Consider the following 16,943-nt stretch of genomic DNA (forward strand, 5'->3'; position numbering starts at 1 on the left):
TGAAATGGTTTGGATTATATCAGTTTGTAGTGGATGTAACAGGCACAATAATAAACAGACGGCATCTGGAGAACTCATTCACTGGATAAATGAGAGGTGACTGCTCCCATCTCACCACCTTGTTAACCACTTTGCTGCCTGCTCTCTGCGATATGTTGCAGACAGCTCTAGAAGCAAAAGGGTTAATTAAGCAGAGCAACACAAAATATAGAATTCACACATATATACACACACACGCGTGTGTGTGCAGGTATCAAAAAGGAAATAATAAATATAGACTTCATTCAAATGGCAGACTTGGAAAGAAGGGTAAAACCTGATGAAGGTTCCTTAGTGACCTGAAACATTGGAATTCAATATACACTTTCTGCACCCCTTACACCTGTGCAGAATTTTGGTCTCCGGGAATACCGTTTGGTTAAGGTATTGAGATAATATACACAGATAAGAGGGCTATTCATTAAACTGCGAGAGTGCCGATTGGAGCACCGTCGAAGGAGAACACTCTACTGACTTCAATAGTTGATTTCATAAAACCCCAATCAGCACCATCGCAGTTTCAGGAATAACTTCAAGATTTCAGTGCTTGTTTGTGAGATTAGTTTTAAGATTTCAGGACACTACATAACAGAAGCATGTTATTAGTACCCTCATGTCACTGTTGATTCCCGAAACAATCCGCAAAAAGGATTGCAGGAAAGAAATGAAATAATTGCCACGGACATAGAAAGTGAATGAAGCCAAAATTAGAGAAAAGTATAAATAGTTGCTTACTTGTTACATCTACAATTTATTTTTTGAGTGTTGAATATTATATTGCAACCTTGTAACATAACCCTAAAGGGCATTGCTAAAAAAGCACTAAAGCAGTTATTTCACAGGTAATGACTGACGCGTTTCTTCAATATTCCACAGGCAAAATAAAAGCTCTTCCGATCTTTGTAAAATGATGATACCTGAAAATTGATGTGAATGTGTATTTTAATATTACCGGCAGGGTGAGCCGCACGACAATTTCTCAGCAGCTTGAAATGTATAGAATTAGGGTGCTGACGGGCAAAGAAAATACATCTCAAAACATCATTACCTATAGAGGCAGAGGAGTTCGATTTGAACTTGGTCTAAGCTACAATTATACCATAGCCCTCTGTATTATGTATATTCATTGAACATAAAGGTGGCTAAAAATAGCACAGTGTTGCACTTCCTGTGCATGAAACATACAGATCCACATAAAGACCCAACTCGATTTCTGTAAAGTGCATTTTCTATCAATTAATGTGCTCACGTTTTGCAGAATCTTCTATTTCTTAGAAAAATGTAGGTATATCTATTTTCCGATCAACTTTCCAGTTTTCATGTTCATTTTAACAGGACTTCTTAACCAATCCAACTACACTCCTTTGTCCATTTATACAACACACATGTAATCTCACTCTATATCCCAGCCTCTTGTGCGCTCTTCAGAGAGTAGGCTCAATTTAACCAAATAAGTTTCTAAAGCCATTAAAGCCCTGAAGCCACTCTCCCCCTCCACTCCATTTATTATTGCTCACCAAGCTCCCTCTTCTATTTCAAGGCTTGGCTGAAAACGCACATTTCATAAAAGCACCAATGCTCCCCAATGTTCGTATCATAAATGCACATCCTCACCCACTTTGTGATACAGCCGGTGCTCTTGGATTCACTTTGTACGTTTCCCACTTAAGCTACGGCACCAGTGATCACGGCTACACGTGCATCAGTGCGCCTGGTGGCGGGTACACAGATTAAAGCCACAATGTGCCGTCTAGGAGGAGCGATGGGATGCGTGGGGGGGCGGGGAAGTAGGGGGGTGAGTGCAGCCATGACGACAAAGCAGCACAAAGCACAGCCTGCCATTGGTCTACACTACCTGCCCTTCCATTGCTGCCCGCCGACCATGTGATTGCATCGCTGCAAGTCAAAATTCTCGTTTTCTGCCAGCGGGCGCGTTGTCTCACTTTGCACATCCACACCGAAACTGGGGCCTGCCCCATAGAGGGCTGTGCTCTAATTTGAGGCGCGCTGCAGCGGTCACCGGGGACTCAGCCTTAGACCCTAATTCATTATATTATAAAGCAGATTCTCTTTGCTGGAGAAGATTTCAGTCCCACTCATTTGAATGGATCTCTTCTCCAGCACAGGGAAATCGCTTTAGTGTGTATTGAGCAAGGCCTGAGATCTGTTAGTTTGTATACCTGGTGTTCTTGCCCATGTGCTAAAAATCACATTTCAGCTTTACTCTAAGGTACAATATACATTACTGGCACCATGTTTTAACATAACAATACTGATCTGTCCCAAGCTCACTGTGGCAAGCGAGTAGAGGCAGGTAGCTTAAATCAATTCCATATACCAAGCAAAGAGAAGCTTCTTATTTACTAAAGTGTTTATTGGGCACAACACAGAAAAAAAAAAAGAAGAAGAAGAAGGGGGTTGGGGGGGGGGAGGTACTGAGGAAACACTGTTGGATGGGAGCAATGGAGAGGGAAGGGGGGGCTAGAATGGCAAATGGGATTGTACTAGGTATAGGGATAGGTAAATTACATTCATTTTGCCAGAGGAGATAAGTGAGGTGACTGCTCATAATGGCTGCTGGCTGAAAGAGGAAGTGTGCTTGCCTGTGTAAGCAGAAACAAGGTAGGGGCTGCACCAAATAGCAGGGGGAGGAGGGACAGCCCAACTCACAGAGGAGCAAAAGGGGAGTTGCCAAGGCAACAGGCTCAGAAGCTAGGGAAGGCAGTTACATTTGTAACAACATACAGTATACCAAGGAGTGACAGCAGTCACATAACAGGGAGATTCAAAACAGGGGCTAGAATAAATACTAATAACAGTAATTACAATTCTATCTATTTGGTGGGTTGAACAGTTAAAGCTTGCAGACTTCAAATATTGAAGTGTTGGTGGTATTTTTGTATAATATACAGACATGCAGTTAATGTCACATCGTAATGTAAAATCCGAAACTTTTTCATTCAGATGTAGCAAGATTTACTTTCCTCAGAGCCACGAGAAGAAAAGCAACACGCTGCAGCTACAGGGACAGTAGGAGCCGCGGCTGCCTGCAGGGGGGCCTCTACTTCCGAAAGAGATTTCCCACTGCCGGGGGATGCCGCTCTCAGGATCCCGTGGGTTCCCCCGACAGTAGGAACATTAAGGCTGGCTACATCTGGAGAATTGTAGTAAAAACATTTTTATAGAAGTATAATCTATTTTAATTGGGGGCGCTCAACTGGAAAATGTTTGTTTATTGTCGCAACACACATGAAATGCCTGTGCTTCCACGAGTAGCACACATCTGGAAAGAAAACAGAACTTATTTGACAATACAACAGGAGTAGGAAGGAAAATATGAATTTATCATACAAAAAAAAATAATAATAATAAGTAGTGCTTTGCTGTGCATAGGTTACATGTATTTGATCCTAAAATTACGTAAATCTAATGCCGCCTTAAAAAAGCATTGTTGGTCAGAGATAAATGAGCGTTTGTGAGTATATATGTCCCTCCATTCAAACACCGTGCAGAAGCACAGAAAGTATTTTTCTGTCTCAAACTGTTTAAGCAAAAGAAACTAAAAAAGGGCAAATAAATGATAACCGCAAATTCAATTTAAATGCATTCAAAAATTTTTTTAGTACCTGCTAATAATGTTCCAAATTGCTTTTTTCATTATGAAAAACCGACCACATTTTCCCAAACTGGTAATCAAATCAGACCAAAACTGCCAGTTTCAGTCCACTCTGATTTAAAGGTCAAAAGTGTATAATATTAAAAAAAAAAAAAAAACCCTCAGGTATCACAAGTATATTAGGGTATACATATCCCTACTTTGTGCCTTGCCATTAAGCCATTTAATAGGATTTACCTTTAAATGGGAGGAGTGTAGAATCTATGAAACTCCCAAGCAAATCAATTCTCATTATTTTTGGTACAAACATCCATTTGTGATACAATTTGTAAACACATTCACATTTGTCTGTAGAAAGTGGTTCCCATGTGCAAGCAAGATTCCTGTGTGTAATATGGGCGACGTTCTATATCACAAAATGCAAGTAACATGAGAAAGATATTAAACATATAAAGACAAAGGACAACAAGGTAAATCACAGAACTTACCTCTGACAAAAATGTTTGAGCAGATTTCTGTGCTCCCACATGCAGCAGGTATTCATATACATACAGAGCTAACCTGAGGAGAGAAGGAAATAAAACACCATTATTCCAAGTACTGTGCAAAAAAAGGATGTATTACCCAGTGCAATAAAACATACCCATCTCTCACACACACAGTACAGTTCAATCAATCACTTCAAGTGTGTGTGTCGCCTTTACCAATATTGAATTTTACAGTAAATATTCAAGAGGGGGGTGGGGGGGTAGAAAACCTTCCACAGCAAGAACACTAATGATTAGGTGCATTACTTCCGCAGACACCAAAACCTTTTAGCTTAAAACCCGTCTCACTTAAATTTTTGGGATGATTCCAATATCATTTTGCTGTCACACAACGGATTAGGGTTTTTTAATACAAGCAATCGATTTGTAATATATTTCTTTAAACCAAGTACCTATTACAGTTCATAAAACAAACATGACCTTTTTTTTGCTTTCAAGCATGACTAGCAAAGTTCCCCCCAAAAATAGGCAACATCCTACACAACTTTTTGTGGAGCAAAGTGGGCGCATATAGTAAAAGAAATTGATTCTGTAAAGATTTTAACAAAAAAAAAAAAATGCAATATTTTAGCCTCATGAAAGGGCTACTGACTGATGTTGAATCAGATTAAAACAATACTGTGAATAAGGGTAATAATACACGTTAGATTGCAATACACTTCAATGGACAGAAGAACGTACATTTGTCATCAATAATCAGATTATAGCTACATATATAGTGATAAACAGAAAGAGGAGAATAAATGTAATGCCTGTCAAGGTTGACCAGGACTTTTTACACCTTTTAGATTTGTTCAGGGATCATACATTAGGCAAAACAGTAATAGAAACAAAATATAGTTTATTTTAGTAAACCCGCATACAACAAGAAGAAATACACAATAGACAGACAAAAGCAAACTTACTGGGGGACAAATCTAGGCTTTCCTAGGTGCAGGGCGCCCGCTTGGGAGAGATTACCCTGACCAGGATATACACCCGGTTCTCCTGGTCCTCTTTTCGGCTTCAGTTCCCAGCCGAGAGCACTGCGTTCAATTCTCAGAACTTGGTCCTCGCGTCTGACTTTGTCTCTGCGAGGCAGACTTTCCTAGCTTCAAAACGAAGCCGGTTGCTCTGTTATTTGCAACAGAGCAACTTTGAAAAGCCCGCCCTAGCTTCATCGACACAGGTCACTGGATGTTCTGGTTCTCTGCCTCGGCCATCTCCTTACATACACTACGCCAAGCTAGCCTTAGCATGAAGGTAGGAGGAGCGACCAATCAGAGCGTGGGAACCCTATCCCACTAGCCAATAAAACAGGGGCTCGTCTCTTGGCTGACGTCAGAGGAGGGGTGTGCCAAGCCGGCTCGGGATGCCCCATGGGCGAGACATATGAATTGACTAATGGGAAACGTGCTGACATTCTGCCACTTCCCCCAGTCAACCCATTGCCACCTACTGAGCAGGCTCCACTAAGTCTGGCAGACCAGAAGATTCTCCCCACAGGGGGTCTGTGTTCTCCTGCCTCAGTACTCCGCCCTGCCCCCTCTCTACATCCAGTCTCCTCTTTGAACTATGGAGTCTATGCCGACTTGCTGGCACCTTATGTAGATGCCCTGGCTGACTGTAGAGAGCCTTTTAATAATTGTATGAAATGCATAAAACATATTTTAATACATGGGGGACCTTGGGGAGACTCATGGCTGTAAGGGACATAGGACTTAGATATAGGGGCTCGAAAACCAGGAATCTGGGGGACATGGGGCTGCCCCGGTGTAATTCCACCCGCGTACCGGCAAATCATGCCTGCTCGCCGGATAGAATTAAGGTACTACCGGTAGCTCCAGCCCCCGAACGCCTGCAAACAAAATAATTGCATTTTTACCCAAATATCCCACCTAAAACCTACACACAGAAAGTTTCATGAGTCTGGGGTAAAGGGAACATGGAAAGTGGAAAAGCAGGGTCACTAGCTTTTCATGCAAAGATAGATAACTGGCCCCTAGCTTATAGTGCTAGGTAGCTGCCAGGGACCCATGGGTAACCAGAGGGCTTAGCCTTTATTATATCGCCTGGTTTCCCTTGCCCGTCACAATGTCCCTTTACAAAATGTGGCACAAAATACATGAAATCGATTTCATTTAGCAATTTTTATTTTTTTAATGTGATGAGCCTTCTATATTCAGATTATGGCCCATATGGCTCCATAACACCTTAACCGTACTGGAAGACCCTTACAGCCACATAAAGTGAATAGGACGAAAAAGGGCCAGATTTACCGTGCTAATAGAGGTCTTATGGAGTAGCACTGCTTAGTATGGGCAGCTGATGCCCAGTGAAAGTATTGATAAAGAAGACGCCCACAGAATTTATCTGGCAATTCTCAGGTTTGATAGCATGGAAAGAACAGAAATAGCTGTGTTAGTCCAGTTGCAGAATAAATGAGTACTTCAGTATTAGGTGATACTTTTTTTATTTGGACTAACAATTTAAGTTATAGGACAAGTTTGAGAGTTTTCCTCTGTTCCTCAGGTTGGCAATACTGATATACAGTACAAAGGTTTCTATGACTTAAGACAGGGATTGGAGAAGAAAAAAAAAAAAAAAAAAAAAGAATAAAGAACAAAGATGTATATGAGGTGGGGTGGGGAAGGCACTGGAAGGGTGTTAAAACAGAAATAAGGAAGGCAAGAATTTGGGGATGGGGGGCTGTACATCCACAGCAGCACAGAGGGGGAAGAGGATGCTGGGAGGAGGGGTGGGAAGTTGTAGGATGGCACAATGGCAGGGAGGACCATTACAACAAATGATAGTGTGTGAGAAACCCCATGTCTGCATTATGTCCACTTGTTTTGGTGTCAAAGAGTCTTATCATTCTGAGCTCAAATGTTTTCCGTTCTTGGGTGCGTTTGAACATTCCATTGAGGATTTAGATTTTTAAATCATTTATGGAATGATCTGGTAGTGAGAAATTATGTCCCACTGATGAGCAGTATCTTCCTTCTTCATGGTAGAGTATAGAGTGTCTGTGCATATTCATTCTGCCTTGAAGTTTTGGGCTGGTTTCCCCAATGTAGCATCCTTGGTCACATTTATTGCATTGAATCATTTAAACCACGGTCCTGGATGTGTAGCTGTATGATCCTTTAACATTGAGTGTTCCATTGTTGTGACTGGCTGTGGGATCTTAGCATATATGTTTGCAACGTGTGTTGTTGCACGGTTTTGTGCCATTATCAGTGTCTTCACGTTCGTTGTGAAGTTTTCTGTTGACTAATTTCTGTTTGAGGTTCGGTGGTTGCCGGGATGCAAGAATGGGAGGTTTGGGAAAGATTTCTTTTAATGTCACATCCTCTGCCAGCATGGGTTGCAGATCTTTGATTATTTTTCGTATTCCCTCTAGGGTAGGGTCATATGTGGCCACTAGTGGTATGCGTGAGGTAGGTTCTCTCTGTATTGTAGTAGGTGTTCTCGTGGGGCTTTTAGTGCAGATGTAATAGTTCTGGCAATGGTCTTTGGTTTGTACCCCTTCTGTCTGAATGCCTGTTTCTGTCTTCAGTGTCAAAGCATATGCAGTGGTATCGTATAGCCTGGCTGTGTATGATACCTTGTTTTGTATGAGTGGGATGGAAGCTGGAGTTGTGGAGGTAACAGAATCCGTCTGTAGTTTTCTTGTATACAGATGTGTGTAGTTTGAGAGATATATATATATATATATATATATAAGAGAGAGAGATATAGATATATATCTATAACTATATCTATCTATATCTATAATCTATTTATCTATATCTCAACCCTGTTGTACAATGCATACAATTGTACATTATTTCTAACGCGATCCGCTTATAACGCGATGTGATTCTTGGACCCCAAGCACAGCGTTATAAAGGGGTCGATAGAGAGATAAAAGCACAAGCTCCATGGCGTGATACTGTATGGAAAATGTATTAGCAAAATCCTCTAATGAAGTCACGGTACGTGACGAAACGTTGCGACGCAGGCTCTGACGTCCTCACACGGCAGCTCACAGCGGATCCACAAGGGAGTTTCTGCATGCGGGCTCAACTACCATCCTTAGTGATCCCTGGATACGCTCTCCACAGCGGGATGCTGCAAGTCCCTTCAACCCGACAGTCAGAGCGTGGTGTGAAGCAGTTCCAGCGGGTCACTATTCAAGTCCCTGGCGATCCAACTTACACCAAGGTTACACCAAGGTTACACCAAGGTTGTATTGGGGCATTAGCAGTGTGCAGATTAGCCTTTTACCAACATGCTGTGTTATTGAGCCTAATATCTGATTGACATCTGGAAAGCTGTCCTCTACAGTCACTGATGTCACTGCCATTGAGAATGTATCTCATACAGGCTGTTTTATTCTATTCCTCTTGTGAGTGCAAGTCCAAGAGCCCTCTCTTTTTTATTTGTGTTACCAATACATTCTCCATATAGTATCACGCTATGGAGCTTACGCTTCTCTCTCTTTTTCTCTTAGATAATCTTGATGTGGCAACATCATTGAAGCTGCAGTCTGCTCCTGTCTGGATTTTCTATTATATCTATCTGACATTGAACAATTATACAGCAATTCATTGTTTAGCTTGAACACCTTTTTTTATCAATAGCAATTCATGTGTTTACTACTAGATGTGTGTGCAATCATATAGGCTATTCCACAATTAACTACATATTTTTTACACCATGGCCCTTTATTCAATTCATCATTTGGCATTAGTACTTTATAGTCTCTTGTTGCTTTCACACACACATTGGGTCAGCAGAATATAGCGCTACTTTATTGCTTTTGACACACACACACACACACACACACACACACACACACTGAAAAGACTTGAAGACCTGAAAGATTTCCTGTGACCAACAGCCGACTTCTGCATACATTGCATAGAGAACAAGCACGTGGATCAATAGGCATTTTATTGCCAAAAGTTGGTCCATACAGATTACTTAAACCTCATTGATATGGTATTGAGGTCATGGTGTATTGATGTCCTTTTAGTACTATCCAGAAATAGTCACAAAAAAGAAATAACTCATACAAAACACGTGTTAAAACTGGAACCAATCTGAAGACCTGAAACCACGTCTACCAGTACAGAAGAGCATTAAAAATGTATAGGACAGGACTGCTGATCTAGCAGCAATAAGCAGGGCCAGAGGGAACGAGAAATAAAAATACATAAAATATAGCAGCATTAGCAATAAAACTCCTCAGCAAGATGCTGGACTAAAGTGTGGAGAATGACAAAAACAAATTGAGGCAAAACAAACAGCTTCATTATTGCCCTAAGTTTTTCCTCAGAGCCCCCTATTTTACGTCCCACCATGTAATGCGCTATACGGTCACTTTTACTGGGATTACTAAAATTAGGAGATTGAGAGCCAGATTTAATATATGGCGCTACTCCGCAAAGACCCATTCCCTTCATTGGGCTTGCAAGGCGTGTCCCGGTAATCACAGAGATTGCACTTTAAGACGCTTCTCAGTGAGCACCTGCAGCCGCAATGAGAGCGGCTTTAGCAGGGGCTCGCGCACGCTTCCGCAAGCATGCGGAAGCGTAGGTCTTATTCAAATTATAGATTTTCGCGCTCACGGGAGCGCAGGGCCGGTCACGTGAGCGGTTCGCCCAATGAGGGTGAACCAGCTCTGTGACGTCACAGCAACAACCCCCCACCCCCCCCCCGACGGCGCGCGGACCAAGGCCAGGGAAAGCACCCGCTTTCCCTCAGCCTCCGCACGGCTGCAGTCCTATGGACGCAGTCTTAGAGTTGGACCATAGTGGTCTTCCTTGTGCTGGCAAAGAGATCAGTTCCATCCATATAAAACGCTCCTCCAGCATAGGGAAGAGGTCTTCACAAATCAAGGGTTTAGATTAACGAAAGGTTGGTATTGTTGCATTCAAATTTGGCGTTATTCAAAAGAGAAAATTGCAGAAAACTACTTTAACTTTGCATTAGATGGCCCTAGCAATACCTTTTAGAAATCAGTGGTAGTGATGCAATTGTGGAGAGGATGGGCGATAAATCACATTCCTTCCATAGGGTTAAACTACAACTACTTAGAAAACCCCATGATAGAAAATGATTAACCCGAGTAACTCAGGGGTTGCCACAAATATAAAATACTTAGGGGCCAGACAGAATTTTTAGGAGCCAGCGCTTTATTAGGCATGGGGGAGAGTGTGGGAGGGGGGGGGGGAAGAGTGTGGGGGAGGGGGGGTGTAACCATGTGTGGATGTCTGTGTGCATACGACAAACACTGGCACTCTGACACACTCACATCATCTCCCTCTCTGCTCCAACTAGCTCCGCCCCCAGTACTCCGGTCCCACCAGTGAGCCAGACACACATACTCCCTCCCTCTTTACCCCGACTAGCAGGACACAAATACAAAGCATAACACCCATATGGGCCAATATTAAATCTATAGTAGCCCGCTGGTAATGAGATGTCCATGATTTGCTGGCCACTTGGGCTACTAGATAGTTCGATATCTGTTCTAAAATGTTATGTCCCTTACTTTTATTCCAAATTGAGATTATGCGAGCTAGCATCCAACATGATACACTAGGGGGGGGGGGGGGGGGGAATGATCTACTACCACAGCTAAAGGAGAGAATATATTACCTTTGATTATAAGATTACAGTTGATTACGACATACAGGTGCAAGTTATGTAAATTAATTTGTAGACTTCATTCTGCATGCAAATAAGCAAGCATAGATGTCACATTTCTGTTCAAGTAATTTAAAGGTCACATTCCCAAGGAAAGCCTATCTTCTATTTGTTACAGTGACAACAAAGTCAACTCCCTGCTTGTGAAAACAGCCTCTTAAAGCAGCAATACGGGTGAACAATTAAAAAGTATTTTCAATTACAGGGTTAAAGCAAGGGGTCTCCGGGGCTGAACTCTGTTAATGTCAGCCTGGGGGCCCCCTGCTTCCAGAGGTACTTGCCTTCTTAGGGGGTGCCAGTATCTCCGCGGAGTTCAACAGTCCAGGTCACGAGGGCAAATAGGGTGACATCACTGATTCCTATTGGCTCACGTGGCATTTAAATGCCGCCAAGTATCTCTGGAAGCAGAGGGTCCTCAGAGCGGAAATTAACGGGGTTCAGCTCCAGAAACATATACATATTAATTTAACCTGTACTGCGGCTTTACAGTAACTACTCACCAGATATACATTTGTGTTTCCATGCATTCCTAAAGCAACCTACTTAGAACAGGGATTTCTTTCATACAGTCTATTAAATGTGTTATTTGTATGTCACAGAGTATATAAAGAAAAAATAAATGAACAGCGCAGCAAGAAGCAACATATGGAGATATAACAAAGACGTCAAGAAGTCACACAAAGCTATTGAAAAAGGCAGCTTTTGAAAGAATGCATGCTAAAAATGTCAGGATCACAATGTTTACAATGGTTTTTCAACCATCACAAAAAATCCCCCCCTCCCCCAAATTTTTTGTTGTTTTTTTAATGAAAAAAGGGTTGAGACAGGAATCCAAAACACATGGAATGTGGTAATCCATTCACAACAGATACTCTTCAAATCTTAGACATGGAAGTCTCTATGGCCCTTACTATGTCATTTTATCAGGAGGAATAGTAAACATTTTACATTAACAATGCGGTTTCTATAGGAATTGTTTTTATTAAATACAGTCATTGCAAAGATGCTAGAGCTGTAAAGTGAATCAAGCTGTACAATGTTTATCATTGATCACAAAACTAGAGACCATTCATTTTCATGAAATAGATGTTAGTGTTTTAAACCACTACATAAGTAGATCACTTGGCAAATACAACATTTATGTTTATTGCTAATTAACATGCTAGTATTTCAAACGACAAGAAAAGGACTTGGCAAGGCAATTCCTCTAAACAATAATCAATGTTATCAGTTATGGCCCCAATGCAACACTTAGACAGCATTATAAATACACTGCTGCCAATTAGGGCTATTTATGGTAATTAATTACATGAAGTGCAAGTCTTTAAAAAAAAAAAGTGTATGAAGCAATTAATAACATTAAAAAAATTATTGCTTTCGGTTGCCTAGCTTCAATGTTAGATTTAATTTCAGGTTGTCACGAATGACAAAATGCTTCACATATTTGGTTACATGAGTTTTCAAGAACGCAAATCTCTCATCTTCAATAAAGTCCTGGATCCAGCACAGGGAAAAAGGAATGAATGGCATTGGGAAGTGTATCACAGGAGAGCGGCCTTCTTGTATAGATTGGTGAGAAAGATTACCAAGAACCATTACAAAACGCCACTTCAAAAAGGCAGGCTCTTATCAGACAAAATGATTTATATCGAACAGTGAAGAATTGCGTTTTGCCAGCAATGCTTACTAAAAAGGATGTTCGGACAATGATTCAGTTACTTAATGTGTGACCCATTCTTGGAAACTTATGCTCTTTCAGGTCTTGCTAACATAATTTAGATTGACAAACTGATACATTTCATAGATCATGTATCAGATTAGTTGCTTTATCATTAAGCAGGCAAGCAGCATAAATGTAAAAAACAAAAACAAAAACAAACAAAAACACAACACTAACTATAATGTAAATGTTAGACCAACAAAACTAATTCAGTTAACAAGTCTTCTCCACTAAACCATTGGTAGCCGCTTAGCGTTTCATACCACAATTCATGTCCATGCATGTCATTGAAGTGTTAAATGGATATAGACTTTGCATATTGGACGCAAGCTAAAAAAATTAATTTAAAAAAAGTGCACTCGACGTATTCTTCACAAAATCGTAGCATTTTCACCATCAGAATAGAAAAAAGCAGAATGTTTTCCCTTTTGGAAATAGAATCCAAGTAGGGGGAAGTATATCTGAACACTCTGGCAAACGCTTCCTTGTTTTTGATTACCATCTCCCAGCATGTACCTTGATCCACCATCGCTATCTATATTACAGGCTGAGCATGAGCTGTTTCTTTATATCAGGATCAGTTACTCTGGCAAACAGAATGTACAAATTGAATTTCAGAACTGCTTCTTTTCAGAATGTTGTTTTAAAAGTCAATATCTGACCAACATACTGACCTATACACAGAAAATGACCCCACCTTGTTAAGGATACTTCCAAAAGATTTTAATTCCTAGGACAAATTTGAGATTTCCTGGCTGGGTAGAATTGCCAGAACGAAGATAAACATACTTCCCAGATTACTATACCTTTTTCATTTCCAATCAAAAACGAATTCATAAGGTTCGGAAAGAAATCAAGAACCTGCGTGTCTATTTTACAGAGACCGAGTGTAAACGGTGGTTTTGCCCTTCCTGATTTCAATCTAGCAGCTTCACAATTTTCAATTATTGATTGGCACGCCAAAACAAATCCCAATTGATGGGTAGAAATTGAACAAACATATTCCAACAGTTGTTGGAGGGAATTTGATGAAGTTGGTACAATGTTGAATATGTGGTGGTCTTGTCCACAAACTTGGTCCCAGATCTTTGATTTGACTGAACGAACCCCCAAACACTTTCAAGTGATCCATTTCCAGCATTATTTTGTTTTAAATATTAACTTCAAAACATTAATCAGGCACCTTAGCCAACTTCAGGAAAAAGGATGAACCTCCACCAATGACTGATTTTACTCAAATTAAAAGAAGTTCATTTTATGGAACATCTCACGTCTATTAAATGGATCTTTTGATACATTCTGTGAGATTTGGCTCCTCTGGGATAGTTCACAATATAAATCAGATTTTGATCATACAACTATGTGAATGTATTTTATCTGAATTGTACATTTATGATCAAATAGACATGTATATGAATTGTACCAGCTTCATTCCTTAAAAAAAAAAAAAAAAAGGAATTTTTGTTTGTCAAATTCCGACACATCATTGATACAAAGGAGGGATGTGCAATATGTGAATAGAGGTCCCTATGTGGACTTGTTCAATATTCCTAAACAATTCAAATGTTATGTATATGTAAACAAAGTCAATGTGCGAACTTTGAAAAATAGAACAAAAAAAAACAACAATACACATTGAAGGATGGAACGCAATTAGTTCTTCACTTTGCAATTGGGATGGTAGGTTTTAACAGTCAATGGCGTTTTTTGTTTTTACTGATAAGGCTGCGGCCCCACTGGCGCTGACCGCTCTCATGCTTGAGAGCGATGACGTCGTCACCAGCTCCACAAGCATGAGCACCGGGTGTCCTCGCTATTTTGGAAGCGCGTGCGGGGGGGGGCATTGCGGGCAAATTGAGCGCGTTCCAAAGTTACATTTGTTTGTTTACCTAAGCACCAAGTGTGGGTGAGCGTGCGTGCCCGCGCACAAGCGCACCGCGTGAGCGTGACTTACATATATAGATATATGCAAGTAAAAGCAGCAAGTGACCCCCACTCAGAACGGTCAGCGGGAGCATGGCCGCAGCTTTAATCTCCAAGACAAGCTGCTCAGACAAAGTTCACATTTAATCTGCCAACCCTTCTATAAAAAAGGGAGCTGTCCCACATCACAGATCTATTGCAAATACACGGTCATCACCATAGTCTGTAATTAATATCAGTTCAGTAGTTTTAAAAGTTTCGGCCCAGATCCTACCTGTATAAAGTTCAAAAACGGATAATCACTGAACATATAAAAATACATGCTACTATTAGCAGGTCACAGCTGCATATTTCCAAGGCTCCGTAATCGCAGCTTCGTTATAAACCAGTTCTTGGATAAATCCGAAGTTCACACTAAGTGCTTTTTTTAATTAATATTTCTCCAATGTAGAAAAGTACTGAAGGATTGCAAGAACTTTATTAGAAGGAAAAAAAAGATAAAGTAAACATGAATACCAGCTCATTTGCAATGCACTTTTAATTCAGAATCAGATTTACTCTACAGGCCCATCCTCCCTGTGTTATGTCATTTAAATAATGGCAAAGAGGAGGACATTATAAAGTCTCCTCCAAGGTGCACAGGATTACGTTTAGTCCGCTGCACTTAAGACAAAATTGACAATCAAGTAGCAACACAAACCAATGTCCCATTTTTCAAAACAGAAGCCGAAATATACTTTAAGTCTTGAGATTTTTGCTCTAAAAGGGAACACGGAAGAAGTCACGTGAGCAGTTCTGCACGCAAATCATAATCATATTATAGCCAGGTCAGCTCATCCAAAACCCTTGTCCAAAGCATAGCCATTTATGACAAGTGATAAAAAAAAAAAGGCAGACTTCTGAAGAATTTTTATTACTTGCAAATTCTGACACAAAAGCACTCCTTTTTATTAAAAAAACAAAGGCAAGAAAAAAGTGTCTCAAAAACAGACACCAACGCTTAAACATTTTCCAGCACAATCATTCTCGTGGCACCTACAATGGCTTCGCGATGCCCTTAAAGCGAGTAGCGCCTGTTGTGGGGAAGAGCAGGAACACTTTGAACACTTTGCGGAGCATGAATCGTTGCATGTCCCCTGCTGGTTTCAGTTTGGTTCCCTGTTCTAATTTTTCAAACTATTTTCTTTACCTTAAAAAAAGGCTTTAGAGACACCACAGAGCGTGTCCTGGACAGAAAGCAGTCTCCTACAGGGGACAACGAAAGGGTGAGCAAATACTCCTCTCTGAAGCTTCCAGTTCTATTGCGCTCATGATCATGAGGTCTTCGAGCTCAGCTCATTAAATTAGAGTATGTCTACGTGAGGCAGGTGTGCTCATTTTTTACTCTGTTACAACACTTACGCTGTTTAATGTGACATCTGCAGACTTTGATCAATGAAGCTATTTGACTGCAAAATGTGGCTGGGTTTAGAATTAAATCCCTTATTGAAAAGTGAGAGGGTGGGGAGGAAAAACACACTCTAAAACATGGAGAGTCCAGACCAGGTTTAATATATAAAAACTAAAAAAAAAAATCAAAACAAAGTTACCATTGTAGTGCTGTACAAATTTGCTGAAACCCAATTTGGCAACTTGGCAGGAACATTCTTTTCAAAACTAAAACCACTTGAAAAATGTTTACACATCGTCATAGCAACGTGTAACAGGTTATGTTGCAGCAATGCAAATAACTATTTACCAGCAATGTATGTCACCAACTATTTATTAAGCACCATTTTTCACCAGTGTTCATTATAAATACATTTGACATCTGTTAAATTACGGACATCTTTCCTGCTAAAATTCAGTGGCTATTTGGTGTATAAATCAACTTATTATATTGGAATTTTCCAGTGGGCAGCACAGCTAGCCACTTCATTTGTGAAATGGTTTATTCTCCTTAACAGAAATCATCGATAGAGGCTGGTAGCATGTTAGCCCATAGAACAGACGAAAGAAGATGATGCAAGTGATACCTACCATTAATAGCCAAGTAGAAGATAAAGAACACAAGCTTCCAGACAGACTTAAAACAAAAACACCTGTATTTCACACTTTTTGCTTCAAGAAACACTTGAGGGGAGGGGGGGGAGTAGATGACAAAGGGCTCCGCTTAGCCCGAAACATTACATGTGCAGAAGCTCTTAAAAATACATTTGTATGGGATTATCTACTTCTTTTCCAAGTGTTTATTGAAGCAAAAATAGCAAAATACAGGTATTGCAACTTTTCATACATTGGGTCAATCAGTCCAGTTTGGAGCAAGAACACAGAGGAGCATGCAACCTTGATTTTAGTTATTACATCATTGTGACAGTCTACCTTTGTTCCATCAACCTAGTGTTTAAAGTCTCTTGCCATGTGTCCGTACGACCCCTGTGAG

The 16,943-nt window shown here is 40.6% G+C and overlaps 1 protein-coding gene across 8 annotated transcripts in view; it reads right to left on the bottom strand.

Moving 5' to 3' along the window:
• Nucleotides 1–16,943, bottom strand: part of SSBP2 (single stranded DNA binding protein 2) — a 134,427-nt gene that overhangs the window by 89,894 nt on the left and 27,590 nt on the right. For all 8 annotated transcript variants that reach the window (XM_075592409.1, XM_075592463.1, XM_075592447.1 and 5 more), the window contains exon 2: nt 4,144–4,216. In XM_075592409.1, the coding sequence (XP_075448524.1) occupies nt 4,144–4,216 (73 nt within the window). The remainder of the gene's footprint in view (nt 1–4,143; nt 4,217–16,943) is intronic.

The sequence above is a fragment of the Ascaphus truei genome, chromosome 1 (assembly GCF_040206685.1).
Source record: "Ascaphus truei isolate aAscTru1 chromosome 1, aAscTru1.hap1, whole genome shotgun sequence".
Taxonomy (NCBI): Eukaryota; Metazoa; Chordata; class Amphibia; order Anura; family Ascaphidae; genus Ascaphus; species Ascaphus truei.